This window comes from Myxine glutinosa, chromosome 10 (genome assembly GCF_964187855.1).
Source record: "Myxine glutinosa chromosome 10, kmMyxGlut1.1, whole genome shotgun sequence".
Taxonomy (NCBI): domain Eukaryota; kingdom Metazoa; phylum Chordata; class Myxini; order Myxiniformes; family Myxinidae; genus Myxine; species Myxine glutinosa.
This window is the reverse complement of record NC_136270.1, coordinates 25,319,137-25,338,501: the sequence shown is the minus strand read 5'-3', so window position 1 is coordinate 25,338,501 and position 19,365 is coordinate 25,319,137. Positions and strand designations below refer to the sequence as shown.

At 46.2% G+C, this 19,365-nt stretch overlaps 1 protein-coding gene across 6 annotated transcripts in view; it reads right to left on the bottom strand.

The window, feature by feature from the left end:
* LOC137433499 (cytochrome P450 2C23) overlaps nt 1-19,365 on the bottom strand; it is a 114,988-nt gene that overhangs the window by 484 nt on the left and 95,139 nt on the right. For 4 of the 6 annotated variants that reach the window (XM_078785455.1, XM_078785458.1, XM_078785454.1 and 1 more), the window contains 3 exons: nt 11,736-11,877; nt 5,857-6,044; nt 2,144-2,285 (listed from right to left, as the gene is read on the bottom strand). In XM_078785455.1, the coding sequence (XP_078641581.1) occupies nt 2,144-2,285; nt 5,857-6,044; nt 11,736-11,877 (472 nt within the window). The remainder of the gene's footprint in view (nt 1-2,143; nt 2,286-5,856; nt 6,045-11,735; nt 11,878-19,365) is intronic. The other 2 variants (XM_078785453.1, XM_078785456.1) reach the window with 1 other exon arrangement.

Sequence of the window (19,365 nt, the reverse complement as noted above, 5' to 3'; positions counted from 1 at the left end):
TTAGTTGAAGAGAAAGATTGATCACTCACATGAAAATTAATGTTCATGAGCAAGTTTTTATCAACTTTTATTATTGTGAGTCAAAAGAAGGAAATCAAAATACATAATCATGATATTTATATATATATATTAGTACAAAGACGGTCAAAAATGACAGGTTGGAACAGTTTATTCGAAGGTGTAGCCTCCTTGCGCCTTGTATTTATTGTTATTTAAAAAAAAACCAACTTATGTACACCGCCATTGAGGCTCATTTTGCAAGCCACCGTCTACAGTTCCAATAGAAGAGACATAAATACTCTTTTATGGAAATTGTTTTTAGAGTTTGTTTTATCCTCAAAAATAGACCATAGTGAACACACATTTGTGTTAAAAGATTGGCCTTTAAAACCTTTAAAATTGGCCTTTAAAACCTACCCTTATGAAGGGGGACAGACTGACAATGTGTTTTATATGGTAGATTCTTTTTGTGATTACGTGATCAAAGGTTGTCTCAGGCTATCTGCCTTCATGAATCTGGTGTGTGTGTGTGTGTGTGTGTGTGTGTGTGTGTGTGTGTGTGTGTGTGTGTGTGTGTGTGCCAGCGCACTGGAGTGGGTTGGGGGGGGAGGGGAGGTTGGTGGCGGAAAAGGAGGGCAGCATGTACCTTATCATGCGGACGCTCGAAAAGGTCGGACGACTTTACTGAACTAGCTGAGAGTGCACGACGCTTCAAAAATTCATCATATTCTTTGTTTGCCAGTAATTTTGCCCTGGAAGTTTAGGATTCGCTGATTTCAATTTGTCCTGTATTTAATCAACTTTCACTGCAAAAGGAGACCACCCGTATCTTGAAAGCGAATGACGCTAACTGACAAGCTTACACCTGCCATAGAGCTATGGAAAATACACTAGGGTAGCGATAATGTTGTGTGAACACTACCACTAATGGTAATGACTGATAATTCTTGGTGTCATGATTAATCATTATCACTTTCCCATCGCAAACAGTTTGGGGGTTTTTGTCTTCCACAATCTTTTCTGGTCTTTGTCTTGGTTCCCAAATGTCAACCTCCCCCAGGTTTCTGCAGGACACACATGGTCCACCATCAACTCCCTTCTGGTGAAACTATCTAAATCTAGAATCACTCCTCCCCTCAATCGTTCCTCTTTTTTTCCCCACCTGTGGAACCAATTTCGACATTCTCTTCAATCTAATTCTTCCTTTCAGGTCTTCAAGACGGCTGTTCACCACCATCTCAGATCATCCCCCATCCAAAACCATGATCTTTTTTCCCACTTCAAATCCCCTCATTTACCCCCAATTCCACCTCCTACCTGATTTCCAGTTTTTCCTTTGTGAGAGTTTGCTTCTGTATCAATCTTGTCCAACCCATGCATCCTCCCCTACCTCTCTTTCTTCCCTACATCTCTGATTTGTCCAAGTCTCCCTCTATTTTGCCCCTTAACCCGGCTGTTGGCGTTATCTGTTCTCTTTATAATGTTCCTGATCCGTTTAGTGTTCTAGCTCTTCCACGAGCCTCGACCTTGCATACAAACAAAACAAGTCTTGTTCAAATAATCTCACCACATGGTGAACGTGAGTACTTGCAATCACCTTTTGGTGTGTAACAGCCGACTGGTGTTGCACACCATAAGCGTCAGGCAACCATTTCCATTTTGATCTCGAGCATCACGATCTACGCATGTCTAATTCCGATTCCACGTTTTTCTTTGATTTGAGGCCTCGATTGCTTCTTCAATTTGCAACATGCTGTTAAATTCCAGACATGTTTTTATTACCGTACCCAAAATCAATGAAGGGAATGATATGATGTACTTGTTCTTTTTTTTTTTGGCCTCAAATAAATAGTACCCCCTTTGCCTTTCTACCGCTCCAACATCCACACATATGTGTGTATTGGAGTTCACTCTTTTACGTTTCTAAATTATCTTAACTCGATTAGTTAATCGCATTCTTGAAGACCAATGGTCTTCAGGGTGATGCTTATTGGCTAATGTTTGAAGGCCAGGATACTTTATTTATAAAGGAATACTTAACATGAAAAGCTTGTCAACTCAGACTTGTACATCAATCATTAAACGACATGGCAATGACATTCTCTCCCAACAGCTGTGCCTCCCGTATACAAATCATTCATACCGAGAGAGAAAGGCAGGAAAGCATCACGTTTTCGAAGGCAGCCATTGTTGTCAAGGAAGTGCTTCGGATAAAACTCATATGGCTTCTCCCACTGCGCCTTGTCTCGTAGTATTGATGACAGGAGCGGTATGATGAAGGTTCCCTGTCAAGGGAGAAAATTAGTAAATGTATTGTTCACTTCTTATGCTCCATGAGACACTACGAGGATGTCTTTAACGGTCCAAATATTCACACCTTATTGTGGGCCTGCCAAGGAAAGTTTTTGGTCCGAGTCTTTTCACGAACTGGCTGGCCAAGTCTGATGTGACAGAAATTTGGAATTTGTTCCAGGATGCCTGCAATAACTTACCTACTCTTCGTGAAAGACACCGTAGACCTTTTACATCCGCCATTGAGGTGTCCCTGGTGTTGGTGTTGGGCTAGCCCTGGTGTTGGTGTTGGGCTAGCCCTGGTGTTGGGCTAGCGGCTAGGGTGTCAGCTTAGGATCCTAGGATCCTGGGTTCGAAACCCGGTCGATCGCTGAATTAACGCCAGGGGGGTTGACTCAGCCTGTCATCCTTCCGAGGTCGGCTAATTGAGTACCAGTTCACTGGTAATTCCCTGTTTGTCGTTAAAGGCGGCAAAAAGGGGTGGCGTCAGGAAGGGCATCCGGCCGTAAAACATTGCTTCAAAAAGGGGACCGAAAAACAACAACTACCACGGTTCCCGAAAAAGGCCAACCCCCGCTTGCGGGGAAAAATGGCCTCTAAAGGTGGTTTATTGAAGGTGTATGGAGGTTGTTTTCACCCCCGTCTGTTTGTCTGTCTAACTGTGAACAAAATATTTTTAAAAGTTGTGCACGGATTTGGACGAAATTTTGTGGAGAGGTTGCGTATGTGGCACACACGAAATGATTAGATTTTGGTGAAGATCTGGATCTGAGAATTTTAAAAGTGATTCTTCACCATTGAGTGATAGGGCTAAAAGGACACATAGCACAATATCTCAAAAAGTTATGGACGGATTCGGACGAAACATGGTGGACAGTTTGGGTGTTTGACAAGGACATATCGATTCGATTTTGGTGAAGATCCCAATAGGGATCCAGATAGGAGAATTATTTAATTTTCAAAGTGAATCTTCACCATTGAGTGAAAGGGCTAAAAACGATATAACCAACCAAAACCACCGTTTAGAGGCCATTTTTCCCCGCAAAGCGGGGGTTGGCCTTTTTCGGGAACCGTGGTTGTTGTTGTTTTTCGGTCCCCTTTTTGAAGCAATGTTTTACAGCCGGATGCCCTTCCTGACGCCAACCCTTTTTGCCGCCTTTAACGACAAACAGGGAATTACCAGTGAACTGGTACTCAATTAGCCGACCTCGGAAGGATGACAGGCTGAGTCAACCCCCCTGGCGTTAATTCAGCGATCGACCGGGATTCGAACCCAGGATCCTAGGTATCCTAAGCCGGCACCCTAGCCGCTAGCCCAACACCAGGGATATGGGCTAAAAACAAAGGCTAAAGGCTAAAAACAACAAAGGGCTAAAAACGATATGTAGCATGATATTTCAAAAAGTTGTGGATGACTTATGACAAAACTTGGTGAATTAGTTGCTTAAGTGACAAGAACAAGCCAAATCGATTTTAGTACATGTCGGATCCAGATCTGTCTTATCAGTTAGATACAAAAAGTAAACTGTTCAGCCTGGCGGAGGTACGCGCTGTACCGAGTGCTGTTGTAGTTTTATCTTGCCCTAATCAGATAACAAACGAGATGCTCAGATTAATACTTGCTTAGGAGGAGAGCGCACTTTGTGGTGCAAAGCTGGGAAATACCAACCCCCCCCCCCCCCCCACCCCTTCACCCCGCTCCGCCCCCCACACACACACGCACACACACCAACCAGCTCCCATGTGTAAGCCTCGTTTTCCACAAGGAAACCGAATGCTTTCCCAGCTCGTTCTCTACATCAATCTAGAGTGAGTTTTAACGAAAACCATCACTCCTGGCCCCCTGTTAACCCAAGAAAATGGTGGACATGAAGTCCTGGGCTTTTGAAATTGACAGGGACATCTATTTCAGACGGAAGAGTGGCTGGTGTTTTCAGCAAAAATGAATAAACGAGCCGAACTAGCACCAAATACCAGAAATGTGATCAAAGTGTTGAGTTGGATTTCAGTGCAGCTCTTATCTAAGACCTGACTGAGTCTGCAAAACGATGCTGGGGCAAAATTTCAAACCTTAAGTTTCCCTACAAGTAACGGAAGGACCACAAAATCAAAAGTATGGTGTGGTCGCATGGAGCAACTACGATGAAAATTCCACTGTCGTTGGGAATATGTGTGCTCCCACATTATTTTTTGGTCTACAAGATCGAGGCTCGTGTAAGAGCTAGCACATTAAACACAAAAAACATGCCCGGACACATAAAACAAGATAAAGGGAGCAGGAGACAAGAGGGGAGAGAGGGGGAAGCACACAAGCACAACAACAGTAGAGAACAGGGACATCGGGAGATCTGTGGAAGGTTTGGAGTTGAGGGGGGGGGGGGCAGGGGAGGGGGCGTACACGGTATAAAACAAATTAACACTACCAGGAATTTCAGGAATTAATTTGGAGATTGAAAGACGTGGATTTGGCTGTTTTAACGGGGGAAGAAAAGATCAAGGTTTTGGATGGGGGAGGATAAGAGATGGTGGTGAACAGCTGTTTTAAAGACCTGGAGGGAGGAGAGGGATTGAAGAGAGTGTGGGAGTTTGTTCCAGAGGCGGGAGAAAAGAGGAATGAAAGAGAGACTTCCGATATCTTTTATATTATCTAACCCAGAGAAAAAAGGTTTTTGCCCTAAACTACAAAAATACGCGACATCTAGTAAGCAGGTAAAATAAAACAATTTACAGGTAAAAGTATTGCTCATAGCGTTAACCATGTCTTTACCATCATCCTGCCCTTATTCTGAAAATGGCCCAACCCTCGATACCTGAATAAAAATAAATTATCGATAATGTGGACACGGAGCACCTGTGCAGCAGGTCAGTCTTATTCTGGTGCAGAGAGATCACAAACCATCAAGTAAAGGCACGACATAAGGAGCTATGTATTTGTTAAAGTTGTAAGATGGCGGAATTTGATCCCCATGTGTGCCACGCAATCTCCTTTTCCTTTTCTCCAACTTTTGCCTCTTTCTTTTTTCTTCCTATCTCTCTCACTCACTCCCTTACCCTTACTTCCCTTGAAGGAGCTGTGGCTCCCACGTCGATCGAAAGAATGGACGCGACAAAAAGCTTGAATTCATCTGAGCTGCTTTAATGAAATCAAACACTCAGGCACTCTGGGAAAAACGTTTTACGGTCGGCAATATATATCTATTCCGCCAGGGGGTTTGCCCAGGCCTGGCGCCAGGGGGCGTGGCCCCGCGGGCCGGCTGCGGCCTGGCAAGCCGAGGGCGAGCCTGCCCGGGCGTCCCGACCGAGGCCTGGCAAGTCGAGCGCGGGCCTGCCCGGGCGTCCTGGACGAGCCCGGCCTGGTGATCGCTCCGCGTCCTTGATAGGTGCAAGGCGATTGTGTAACCCCAGCGGCAGCCGCTACACCCTCACCTATCTCCCTCCTTGCTCTTCATTTTCTCAAGTGCCTTTGATCCCACAGAATCGGGTTCAATAAATACACAAGGATGTCAAGTGAATGAGAAGATGAAGATCACTTTAGCTGTTGTCTTCATGGACTTTGTAAAATACCTTTGGCAGGAAGTAACCACGGAAATGGACATCAGTGGATGTTGCATGTGGCAAATTCATCGGTACGATGTTCCCAAATCGTTGAATTTCGTTGATCACCGCGATTGTGTAGGGCAGACGATGGCGATCGGATAGCGTTGGTGGGCGATCTCTGCCCAGAGTATCATCAATCTCTCGTTGCACACACTCTATGTAATCAGAAATGCATCGCATGCACATCTATGTCATATATTTCCATCTAACTCTTATATTGATGCTCTTGTAAAACAACAACAGAATTTCAAATGTAACTGAGATAATAAACACTAAAATAATACTTTAACAATAACCTGACTTTACATTTAACCCAGATTATACAGGTGATGACAAGGTAAAGTATCTGAAAGCTTTGATTGCTGATAAAGCTCAAGTTCCCAAACCTATAGAAACTGGTTCTGATTTCTGCTCAACTTTTGTTCCTCCTCAATAACTAGGCCTCCTCCTCATAACCCATGCATCTGTCATGGAAAATTTGTTGTATTTGCTCTTTTGTAAATATTTCTTAGAATGAAAGATCCTGTGTTGTTGTTGTTGTTATTGTATAGCCCCGGACAGTCTATCAAACAAGTCCGCGGCACAGAGACAACCGATCGATCTCGCAGGAGTGACCCAGAGATTCCTCACATCCAGGATGGTGTACCGCCTTCACTAAGTTAGGGCCACGACAGAGTTAGAGAGAAAGAGTGAGTGAGTGAGACAGAGACAGAGACAGACAGAGAGAGAGAGAGAGAGAGAGAGAGAGAGAGAGAGAGAGAAAGGGCTGGTCCAAGGGGGACCAATCGGCATTCTGACAGTGACTGAGCTGCCCTGATGAATCCTGGCAGCAGGGAAGAATGGGGAAGATTTGGCCCCCAAATTGGGTTTGGGGAAAGGGGGGTAGAACCACAGCGAAGAGGCGTCCCTGCTAGTTGTAGATCCTGTGTTGTGGAGGCTGGTGAGCATCCCATCCATTTGAAAAATAAAGCAATTCTTTTATCAACAGACTGTGCAGCCTTCTTCTCATCATTAGCTAACCAACGGAGTTGACAATAACCACCAACCTTTAGTTAAAATCTTCTCCAGATGCTTAAACTCAGACTGTCATTTTAGTTTTAAATCAAGGACGCTCATCCTAACTCAGCAATAGACGACTGTGCGGAAACTTAAGTAACAGGTCAAGGCAATCTCGCTAGTCCTGGTCACCTCTATACACTAGTCCAGGCTGCTCTGCGCTGTTCCATGGTGGTTTTCGGGACTTGAGGCGATATCACGGATGGATGTTCAACAAGCAGGTGCCGGGCTGGAATTTTTGTAGCCAAAATGCAGCTGAAGTATCGGGATGACAGCACATCCAATCAGATGGCTGGCGGAGCAATATTGCAGGGAATAGGAAGTCACTTAGTCTTTCTTGGCTTGAGGGTTCCAGACACTGTTCTCATTGCGGCATTTAATGTTAGTATGGGCACTCTCTGACCAGACTGGCACACAATACTCTCCCGTCGAGTATATGAGGGCAAGAGTTGCTGTGCGTAAGGCTCCCCACGATGTTCCAGCAAGTATGCAGGTGAGGTTTATCCATGCCCTGATCTTCTCCTTGCATCTTTGCAGGTGTCCTTTGTAGGTCAGGGTCCAGTCAAATGTAACCCCAAGGTATTTGGGATAATGAACATTTTCAACTTTCATACTGCAGAATGTCAAATCTACCACTGCATTTCCTGTGCGATTATCAAGATGATGGGTGCAAATGGCTGTTTTGTTAGGGTTTGGTCTGAGCTTCCATTTGTGTAAGTACCCCTCCAGTATGGCCAGATCTCGGGTGAGTTGTTCCCCGACAAATTATAGGTTGGGGCCCTTTGCTACAAGTGCAATGCCATCAGCATAGGCGAGTTTGAAGGAGGTCGTCATGGGCAGGTCACTGACAAAGAGGTTAAAGTGGGTGGGGGCTAGAACAATTCATTGAGGGAGAACATCGTTTTGTGTTCAAACATGGATGGTTTTGCTGTTGAGGCTGACTTGGATCTTTCGGTCATCCAGGAATACCGACAGTAGTCTGATTGTCTTGTGACAATGGAAGACTTTTGAGACTTTGAGAAGGAGCATTCAGTGCCAGACTGTGTCATAGGCTGACAACCAATATTGTTTGTCATGACGACCAAAACAGTAATCACCAATATTGTTTCAGACCAGGTCACTCAACCTTGGGCATACTGCTTCTGCTCACCCAACAATGGATGGAGGCCCTCAATGTCAGACATGAGATCAGGGCTTTGTCTCTGGACATATCTCGTGTGCTTTACACTCTGAGGCATCATGCCTTACTCTCCAAACTATCTATGGCATCCAAGGCCAACTCCACACTCCACACACGGCTTGCAGACTTTCCCTACTCTCATAGCAAATGTGTGGCTCTCAATGAAATCCTTTAATCTAATCTACCTGTCAAAACTGGACTGCCCCAAGGCAGTGTTCTGTGCCCAATCCTATTCCTAATCTTCATAAATGATGTTACTGACTCTCTGGAAAGGCCCATATATCTATTTGCTGATGATTCAACCCTCTGCCATGACAGCTCTATCATGAGTGTATATCATGTATATCATGAGTAAAGACTCATGTAAGCAGCTTTGTCAGTTGAAGATAATTGTCACTTACCTGGAGGCTGAGCAAGTCGAGACGGCTCTGATACACTCATTGAGCGGGATGCGATAAGTATAGAATGACTTAAGCACGTCGATTTTCCTCCAAACTTCTTCCAGTTTAGTCGCGACTGTTTAAAAATGTAACTGGACGTTGGACAGAATTAATTGAAACGTTTGTGGTTCTAATATTTTTTTACGTCCAGTAGGTGTGCCCCATGAAACGCCATGAAAAGCTATTGTTATGTTTATGCGGTGGGGGAGGGGGGGTAGGGGGTGGAGGGGTGGAGGGTGGGAGCGGGGAGGGTGAGTTAGAGATTACCCTAGAAGAGATAGAATTGTATAGAATAGTATGGACCGTGTGCTAGTAGGAAGCAAATCTCAATGTAAGGATGCAGTGACCTGTTAGCTAAGGATTGCGTTTGAATGTGCACGATACGGAGGGCTGTGCTTGTGATAAGATATAAGATAGAGAGGGATTGAGGTTAAGGAAACGTGTGTTAAACCTCATGCAAACATCTCCTGGGTGTGCTGGGTGACACCTCTATAGAACAGAGTTCACACCAGACCAGAAAAATTAAGCAGAGGGCTATGGGATTCTGCCAGGCAAGGAGAGAGGGGGCGGAGCTATAATCGTCCCCTGGATGGGGGTGGAGTCCAACACCTGAAGGAGGGGAGGAGAGTTGTCAAGGGAGATGAGGGAGGAGCCAGGGTTCTTGGTTCTGTGTGCAAAAAGAGGGGAAACAGTCTTGTGAGGAAACTGGTGAGAACAGACAAGAAGCGTGTAGAGTCCTGAGAGGAAACTGGTGAGAACTGAGGAGAAGCCGGAAGGGTCCTGTGAGGAGACTTGAAAAGCGCCAGAGAGTGTTAAAGTGTCGCGCTCTGAAGGGATGGTTGAGAACTGCGTATAAATGAGCGGGAACAGTTCAAAAACGATTGTGAGAGGGCTGTGAGAAGGGGGGGCAGGAGCCTGGAGGAGCGGGATTAGGACACAGAGGAGCTCTTGATTGAGTGAGGGGAATGAACATTGTTTTGGGAAGGAGAATTGAGAGTGGGCAGAGAAGCTCGTGTTTGTGAAGAGAACTGTGGCGTTCTGAGCAGAATTGGAAGGAGGAGAGCATTAAGGAGGTCATCCTGCCTGGCTGCCTCGGCATTGGTGCTGTTGGCCTCCTCCGTTGCCTGTGGATTGTGCTGTTCATCACCTCTTCATCACCTTGCCCATCATCCTGCCCCACCACTGCCACACCAGAGATAAGTTACCTGGTTTTGTCCCTCTTCCCCATCTGTGACTGTGACTGAAGTGAGGCACTTTCGTTTTTATAGGATTATTTTACCTCATTGTATATAGTTATTATTAAATTCATTTTCCCTGCTTGTTATTTGTTCTGGAATAAACCCGTTTGGTTTATTAAAATATTTAAGGTTCTCGTGTTTCTCCTCAGCCCGCGCGCGCCCAAATAATATCGCCATAATTCAGAACGCCTCAGAGATAAAGCCTGTTTTGGTCCATCCGTTCATGGTTCAGTGTTAATCGGCTGTGAACACGACACTATTATACACCTTAACAAGGACGTGCAAGGTGCAGATCCCCTTTGGGGAGGGAGGTAAGTTAAATCGCTACAACCTCCGTCGTGTGACCCTTATTCTCCCTCTCAAGTTTGGTTGCAACTGGATAAGTAACGACCGAATGTATCGTGGCCAAACAAACAGTCAGGCACCAAATTGGGTATTTTAGTACGATGCGTTCCTCATTGCTTGGAATTTTTACTTACTCATCGTCATCCTGTGTGAGATGTACCGTTCCAACGAAAACTGTTCTTGATTTTCAGAATTACAGGGTAAAAGGACAACGCCACTGATTATAGCGATCGGCTTCATGGCTGAGCAGGTAGAGGATGGCCTTGTGGCATTGCCCTTTGTGATGTGCATTTGATTCTCCCAGGAGTCCTCTCCCAGGACCCAAAGTATCCACCTCCGCTTCAGTAAGAGATCACGGTTCATGGACCAAGCTGTTCAACTTTTTCAGAGTTTTGTTCCAAGGAATCTTTTCAGGATCATCACCGGAACCTCAGATTGCCTCCAGTTGTAGTTCATTTGTGGTAATATTCCCGGGGATGGTTTTTAAAATCTATGTGAGGTTCTTCTTCTTCATTCCTGTTGCTCCAATTATCACTGGTACAATTTCGATGCTCTTCCACTTTGATCTCTTGACTTCCAAGTTCCAAGATCTCTTGACTCATTTTTTAGGTCCTGGTATTTGGTCATTTTCTTGATTTCTGCTTTGTTTAGGCCAAAATCGCTGGGTACGAGTATGATATCTCAATCATCAATGCTGTATTTTCCAAATTGTTCCTGCGTACAATGTCTGAACACAATGAATGCTTTGTTTTCTATGGTCACACTTGATGGAATCATCAGATCGTACGTGAGCATGACGTCATGTGTGTGTGTGTGTGTGTGTGTTGTATGTGTGTGTGTGTGGGTTGTACATGTGTGTGTGTGTGTGTGTGGTGTGTGTGTGTGTGGGTTGTATGTGTGTGTGTGTGTGTGTGTGTGTGTGTGTGTATGGGTTGTACGTGTGCGTGTGTGTGTGTGTGTATGGGTTGTACGTGTGCGTGTGTGTGTGGGGGTTGTACATACGCGCGTGTGTGTGTGTGTGTGTGTGTGTGTGTGTGGGTTGTACGTGTGTGTGTGTATGGGTTGTACGTGTGTGTGTGTGTGTGTGTTGTATGTGTGTGTGTGCGTGTGTGGGTTGTATGCATGTGTGTGTGTGCATGTGTGGGGTGCGTGTGTGTGTTGTGTGCATGTGTGTGTGTGTGTGTGTGTGTGTGTGTGTGTGTGCATGTGTGGGGTTAGTGTGTGTGTGTGTGTGTGTGTGTGTGTGTGTGTGGGTTGTACGTGTGTGTGCGTGTGTGGGTTGTACGCATGTGTGTGTGTGTGTGTGTGTGTGTGTGTGTGTGTATGTGTGTGTGTGCATGTGTGGGGTGTGTATGTGTGTGTGTGGGTTGTACGCATGTCTGTGTAATTCCAAAATAAATCAATAAACTTTTCTCCTGACTGACTACCCATGGATAAGCTCAGCAATATTATGACAATAAAACCATATTTAAGGCCCTTTATCATAATTTCATGTAGTACTTAGCAGTGCTATCAAAGTAGATTGTTACTTTATACTGCTCACTAAAACGCAACTATTTGTTGTGGAACATAGCACCATTCTCTGACCTTGCACGTCCGTGAATTTCATCATGAGAAGCAGTGCCCAGCGCAATGTGGTTGCTGTAGTGTCACTGCCAGCTGCGAACAGGTTTGAAATGCACTTATTCAGTTGAAGGTCAGTGAAGGTACTGTCAGAATTTGAAGCTTCCTGTAAAGCAGAAATCCATTTCCTATGAGATCGATTATCTTCCACGGTAACACAGATAAAACACCTACTTGCATTTAGTTCCGCTTGAGGGGCGGTGAGGAAAACAAAATGGAACCAATTACAAGGTTTATGAGCTAGCAGGACATACTAAACTAGATGGTATTTGTCCAATACTTACCCCGTACAGTCTTAAGAAGGACTTGGTGCGAGCCAACTCTTCTGGTTTTTAAGTTGTTTTTTTTCTTTGATCCAATATGGCTGCCAGAGCACATGACCTATGATGTCATAAATTTACATTCTCCAATATAATTATTGCATAGATCACGCTCAATAATTTTCAAAACTGATTGGACTAAGTGTTGTACTTGTCGAAATATGATGTCATAATGAAGGCACCAATGACGTCATCATTAACATTTATTTCCCATGCGGATTTTTTTTACAATGACCCACGTTTTATTTTTTTCATGGAGCTGTTTCAGAGATAAAGAGGTCCAAAGTTTTTTGTTTTTTTCCAAGATGGCGCCCATAACATGTGACGTATGAGGTCTTATCACTAAATAATTATGCATGAGTAGACGCATACTATGGTGAAAAGTTTGTGCCAATAGGACCAACAGTTGCCGAGAGGGTGCATTTTAAAAATGCAGACATGTATGTACGCGCCGATCGTTTTACCCCGCTTTTCCCTTCGAGCACGCGGGGTCATGGTGATACTAGAAAGGCTCAATGTGAAGACATCAACAGAAGACAGTAGGGGCACAGCTGCACAGCCCTCAAGTTGAGGTGAGAACACTGTTGAACTTGGTGGGTTTAGTTCCCAATAAATGCTGAAACCATCCCCAATAATGCTGCATCTATGTGTATTCTCCATGTTGCTAGAGTTACAGTGACTCCAGAAAGTATTCACACTCCTTGACCTTTTTGACATTTTGTTGTGTTACAGCCTAAATTTAAAATGATTAAATTAAGATATTTTGTCACTGACTTACACATAATACCCCATAATGTCAAAATCTATCCAAATTTTTACAAGTTAATTCAAAGTAAAAAGCTTTTATTTTATTCTAATATTTTATTATAAAATCTATATTATAAAACAGGAGTGTCTGTCTGTCCCCAAACTACTCTCTCAGTTTTGGGAACCTTCTGTGGAATGTTTTGGGGTCCCAGTGGATGTTGTAAGGTAGATAGGAGGTTTCAAAAATTCCTCAATAAAAATATGATTTTGAAATCGACTTCATACCGAGCTGCTCCGAATCCAGAAGTAAACACATGACGATAATGAGCTGGTTTGATAATATCTCAATACAATCGTCATTTAACACAGTATTTTGTTATAATATCAATTTATGATTGGAGTTATGCTGCTTGGAATTGAATGAATACAATTACGATTTTGAATTTCCAACCATACGGAACTGCTCCTTATCCTGATATAACGTCAGCACGGATTTAAATATTTGTTTATGACATGAGTGTTGGTAAAAGTTTTTTTTCCCTTATATTAATGCTGTTTAATTTGTGATTGGAGTTATGCTGTTTGGAATGAAAATAGAGATATTGAGTTCAAATGAATGACGAAATGACGTGAGGGTTTCTACTTTCTAACCGTGACATTCTCGGATCACCATATGCAGATTCGCCATTGACTGGTTATAGAACCATTCAGACTGGGTACGTTTTTCATGCAAGTCCTTCACGAACCTACTGTCGTGTTCGACGACAGGTGGCACAGGAATGTGGAATTTATTGGTTCCATGGCTTAGCATTCACCGTTTCTGCATTGTTTGTTTGCCTTTAGCTCCTTACCCGTGCATAGCACGGGTACCTCGCTTGTTTATTATAATAAAATTTTTCTTATTTTAATATTTTAATGTAATTATATTATTTTTAAAATATTTTTTTGTTTTCCACTCTGAACATCGTGTGTTGGACTGGAAGAGGTTCAATACAGGGCAGATAAAAGCAGGTCCACACGCTCAATTGTTGACTTGGCTTTGAAGAGGTTCGTCGGTTATGAAGGAAACGTCGCCTGATAACTTGATTGATTCTCATGTTTTTCTCAAATTGGCGCGGGTTTGGTTGAGCTTTTGTTAATTTGGTTGGCTGTGCATGTATATATGTATGTATGTATGTATGTATGTATATATATATATATATATATATATATATATATATATATATATATATATATACATATATATGTATATATATTGTTACAGACACGACTTTGATGTTAAGGTGGGCCGAGCGGAATGGCCGTCGTGTCCGCACAAATTACCCGATTGTACTCGAACGTCGACGAAGCCGCGCTACGCTGGCTCAATAGGAAAGAGAAGACACCCGGCTGGGTTATAATGACACAATACCACACCAGGGGTTCAGTTCTCAAGACCTCCGGAGGAGGTTATATTAAGGCGGAAGGTTAGATTACAACTACAAGAGGTACATCATAGGAAGACAGGCACTTAGACACAACCTTATATTATTCCCGACAGACCACAGAGAAACAGGACAAAAACTGACTCACACGGGGATTGATGGCAAGGAAAGCGGGTATTCGATGGCCAGCACAAGGTGCACCTTGTGCTCAGGGACAGGATGGCGCGGCCCAAAAGATGCAGGAGGTCTCTCAGCGCTCGAGGTGGCGTCTTGTCGTCTCAAGCTGGGGGCGCATCTTACGTCACGTCCGGCAAGCGGCTGCGTATATCCGGCGGGGAGTGACACGCCCTCGGCTCGTTAGCTCCGCCCAGATGGAATCGGTCCGCCCTTCTTATTGGGTGCGGGGGGGGTTTACCAGGCTCCGCCCTTGACGAGGAGCTGACAGCCAGCCCCTTCGTGGTAACCCCGTGGGGCGCATGGATAATGGCGGCTAACCGAGCCGGAGGGAGGACGCACACTCCCCGCGCGCGCCGTTGTTGTAGTTGTTGTTGTTGTTGTTGTAGCTGTAGTTGTTGTTATTGTTGTTGTTTGGGGAAGATGGGAAAGGTCCTAAACTCACTACTGATGCCATATAATCACATTCTGGTGCAACGAAGAGTCATAATTAATGGAAACGAGGCCTTAACTGACATAGATTAAGAATAACTAGGAAGATGTCCGAAAGTTGTCTACGTGTGGTGCGGTGGACCTGGGCACGACATTTAATGGGGGAATAAGGGGAAGGTCGGCTCTACTGATTGTTATTTACATGCAATGGGACTAGGGAATGGGGGACTGGGGAAAGTTGGGGAGTATTGGAGAAAATAGGGGAATATTTACAAGCGGATATGGAGGCCAAATTCCATATTCGCAACATTGCACCCTTCTCTACCCTCGGGGCGTCCCGACCCGATAAATTTTTACCTACTTTAGTGTGGCACGCAATGTAGTTCCCTCTACTATTAACTCTACCCTGAGTGCGACAGTTTTACAGATATTCACAAATGAGTAAATATGTCCCCCTGCGACGTTGCACCCTTCTCCTCACAGAAACACACCCACAGGATAACCGAATCCGGAAAGAATTCTCAAACTAAACATACAGCCGGTAGGGAGCATTATTTACAAGACTATGCTGCTATTTACACTACGATCCAGGACCTGTTTTTGGAGGAACACATGCAGATGTTATGCATAGAGAGAGCGCGCTTGCCAGCATCGATACACCAACCCACGAGTGCTCTGTGGCCGACGGCCTTTAATAACGTGCAGAGCACCCTTCCCGAGCATCAAAAGCACCACCCCACCACCAATCGGTGCAGTCACCATTGTTCATTGGAATAAAAATAAATTCGACAACCCCTAACCCTGCAGGTGTCTCTTGCTCTTCTTGTGGTGCACTTGGTGTTAATTAACAGTGGTTCACCTTTATGGCATAGGTGCCACGTTGACCCATAGGTCCTTCCACGGGTGGTGCTTGGCCGCAAAAGAGCTGCGGTCCATTGTGGGTGGCCACAAACATTGCGGTCCATATGGTGTATCGATCCAGGCAGCCAACAGCGAAAGTGCAGGCCCACAACTGCGTAGCCAGCACCTCTCTCTCCTCTCTCTCTACCCCAAAGCCAGATCCTCGGAGGTGGGAGACAAAAGAAGCAGACAAGTGAGTAAGGTGGTAAGGGCGCAAAAGTGCACGCAATATAAGGTAATGCACACTGGGGGCACATGGGAACCAGGTGAGACAGGTACGTTCCTATCGTACGCCCCCCCCCCCACCAGGTAACCTACATGGCCCCTCCCTTACCCCTTACTGTATCCACAAAACACAACACTACCCATAAACATCTACTTTACAAATCAACAAACATCCCTACTGTCTTCCCCGTTCCTCCCATAAACCAAATTCGTCTTCTCTCCCTCCTAACCAATCAAATTTGCCATTTTCAACTCTCATCAAAATTTGCCATTTTCAACTCAACATCAAAATTTGCCATTACCAATTCATCATCAGTCCCTCCTAGGGAGGGAGAGATGGAATCACCCCAATGTCTCATCCACGTCGTGATGCGTCTCACAAATCCACAGCAATTTCATTTCCTGCACAAAACAAAGAAAACACAGGTGTGGAGTCATCATCATCACCACAGGCAAGTGGCTGCGTATGGTGCGACAGGTTCATCAATCCTAACTATCTCCTAAATGACTTTAACAACTTTACACTACCCGGGGTCTTTCTCTGGCCAAACCATTGGCCCTCTTACGCTATGGGTTCTAAAAACCAATTCCCATTGGCCAAACTGTGGTGCTCTTCAATTTGGGGTCTCACTCCCCCGATTCATCTCCCGGTGCCCTCGTACAATTTCTGGGCTGCGACGTGTACCTCTCCCAGTGGGTCTACCCACCTGCACACCTCCACCACTGCAGTTGCCTCCGAGCTTACCTGCTCCTTACCCTAACCTAACTACCAGGGGAAGGCCCTCTGGCTCTCTCCCCACTCCGTGCCCTCTCTGGCACTGGGCTGCCCGATCCACACCCGGGATCCTCAGGCACCCACTCACAACTACCGGCTCCCAGAGCCCACCTGCGGCCTCACCTGGCCGACATCCTCACAGTGGTGGAGTGCCCAACCAACTACACACACTAACAGGCTACACGCCCAGCCATTTCCACAACACTAATGCACCCATTCACAACACCATTCTGCAACCGCACCACAAATGCCAATATCCAACCACAATTTACCTGCACCCTCTACCTAACACTTACACTACCCGCCCCGGGTGCTCGTGAAAGGGGTCCACTCTTCCCCCATCCACACCTTCGCACCATGCACACCACTCCGTACCACTCACTCCAACTCTCTCCACACACCTGTACCTGCACACCTGTGCTCTCACACCTGGTGCCACCTGCACCCTTCTCTCCCCAAGCGCATTCGCGCTGATCCACACACTCACTACTCATACCCTGCTCCACACACCTGTCCAGTTGCACACCTGTGCAATCACACCTGTTCAATTCTCACAAACACGGCATCATCTCAGCTAACTACTCCCTTCTGAAACTTGCGCTTCCCAGTCGTCCCTTTAAACTATTGCGCTCCCACGTCATTATCATCCATGCTAATCTACCTGCGTCCCCACTACAGGTATCAGTCACTAACTAACCTTAACGTTACCTACTGTCATCTTCGCTAGATCCCTACACACAATATCCTAACCCACCCGGGCTAGTTTTCACTGCCATACACCCCATAAACTATTGCTCCTTTGCCCCCCACACATGGGAAGGATGGTGGATTTGCCATCCCACCACATCGGGGGTCTCTCACTATCAATTTTGTTCGTCCAGATTTCCAACCAATTCAAAAATTTTCCATTTACTGCCAATTCTATTCACTTTTCTAAATTTTGTATCAAATCACTACTATCACTATCACCATCACCCGTCTACTTATTAGGTCCTCTCGGTGCGCCAATCCCTGTCCAAAGCCCGGCTTCGTAAAGCCAAGCAATGGATGCTGGTTGTTTTGTGCCGGCGGCTGGATGCGTCCGGCACTCGGTGCAGGGACGGGGGCTTACCCGGGCCGAGATCCCACGCATCACCTCGGCGTGGAGCCATCCAATGTCCCGATCTCGACCTGCCGGCACGTCTCACCAAAAAGTGGTCGCCATGACGACCCTTTCTATCGGGCTGCCAGCTCCGCCTATTGGAGCACGGACGCGGCCGTTCAAAGCGAGGCCCAGCGTGGGTCGCGCACGGCGGTCCTTTCGAACCCGCCGTGGCTCGGATCCCCGCTGGTTCTCGCGGCACGCGAAGCCCGGCACGCACCGAGGGCCTGCTTCGGCTAAAAGTCGCTCTAACCTCTAACCCGTTTAATGTCGATGCTTCACCTGCATGCTTACACCCCGAAGCCCGTTCCTTGCTCACACATCCAGCCGTGCTCATGCTCCTCGTACCTTTCCTTACACACCCAGGCACACCCATTCCACTCACAGCCTTGGTCACACACCTGACCACCGAACACTTTGGCACACATTCGTTGCTCGCACACCTCACCAATACACCTCTTCGCGCCCCCTCCTCGGTCACCTCCTCTGTGACAATCACAGGTGTGCCCTCATTCGCACACCCACTCACGTGCCTCACCACCAACTCCAGCGTGCATTCCCACTCACGCTCTACCATTCCAGGTGTGCATCCTTCCATCCCAGGTGTACATCCTCGTTCACCTGTCACAACTAACTCACGCTCCATGTCACTCCCACTACTTTCACCTCCATTCTTGACAGCGCACTCACCCTTACTCTTGACAGCGCACTCTTTCCTCATGCACCTGTCCGTCACACACCTTCCTCGCGCACACTCTCCCGTCACACCCTCTGTAACACTCACCACAGGTGTGCATTCTTCCTTGCCTTTGACAGCGCACTCTTTCCCCATGCACCTGTCCGTCACACACCTTCCTCGCGCACACTCTTGCGTTACACCCTCTGTAACACTCACCACAGGTGTGCATTCTTCCTTGCCTTTGACAGCGCACTCTTTCCCCATGCACCTGTCCGTTACACACCTTTCTCGCGCACACTCTTGCGCACACTCTCCCGTCACACCCTCTGTAACACTCACCACACCGCGCTTCCATGTGCTCCCTCGCACACGCGCTACGACCGACTCACTCTCGCCAGCACCCTCACTCCTTGGCACGCACTTTTTCCTCACACACCCCAGAGTCGGACTTTCTTGCACACCTCCTCTTTCGCACACCAGACCAGTCGCACACTTCACCAACGGCCTCTCACGAACACCCGGGTCTATCTCGACCCCCAAGCTTATTAAATCCCCTGGCGCATCATACGCACGACCATATTGGTCACCACTTACACCGGGTCCTCTTCCTCTTCGCTTCTCCTCCATCACCTGCGAATCCCTCATCCGGTTAATGAGCACGTCATCACGATCCAAACACAGACTTTGGACCAATTCTTTTATCTCCTCTTTTATTTCTTTCTTATCCCCTCTCCGTCGCTTCTTAATTTCGCTCATCCCTTCTTCCACTTCTTCTAA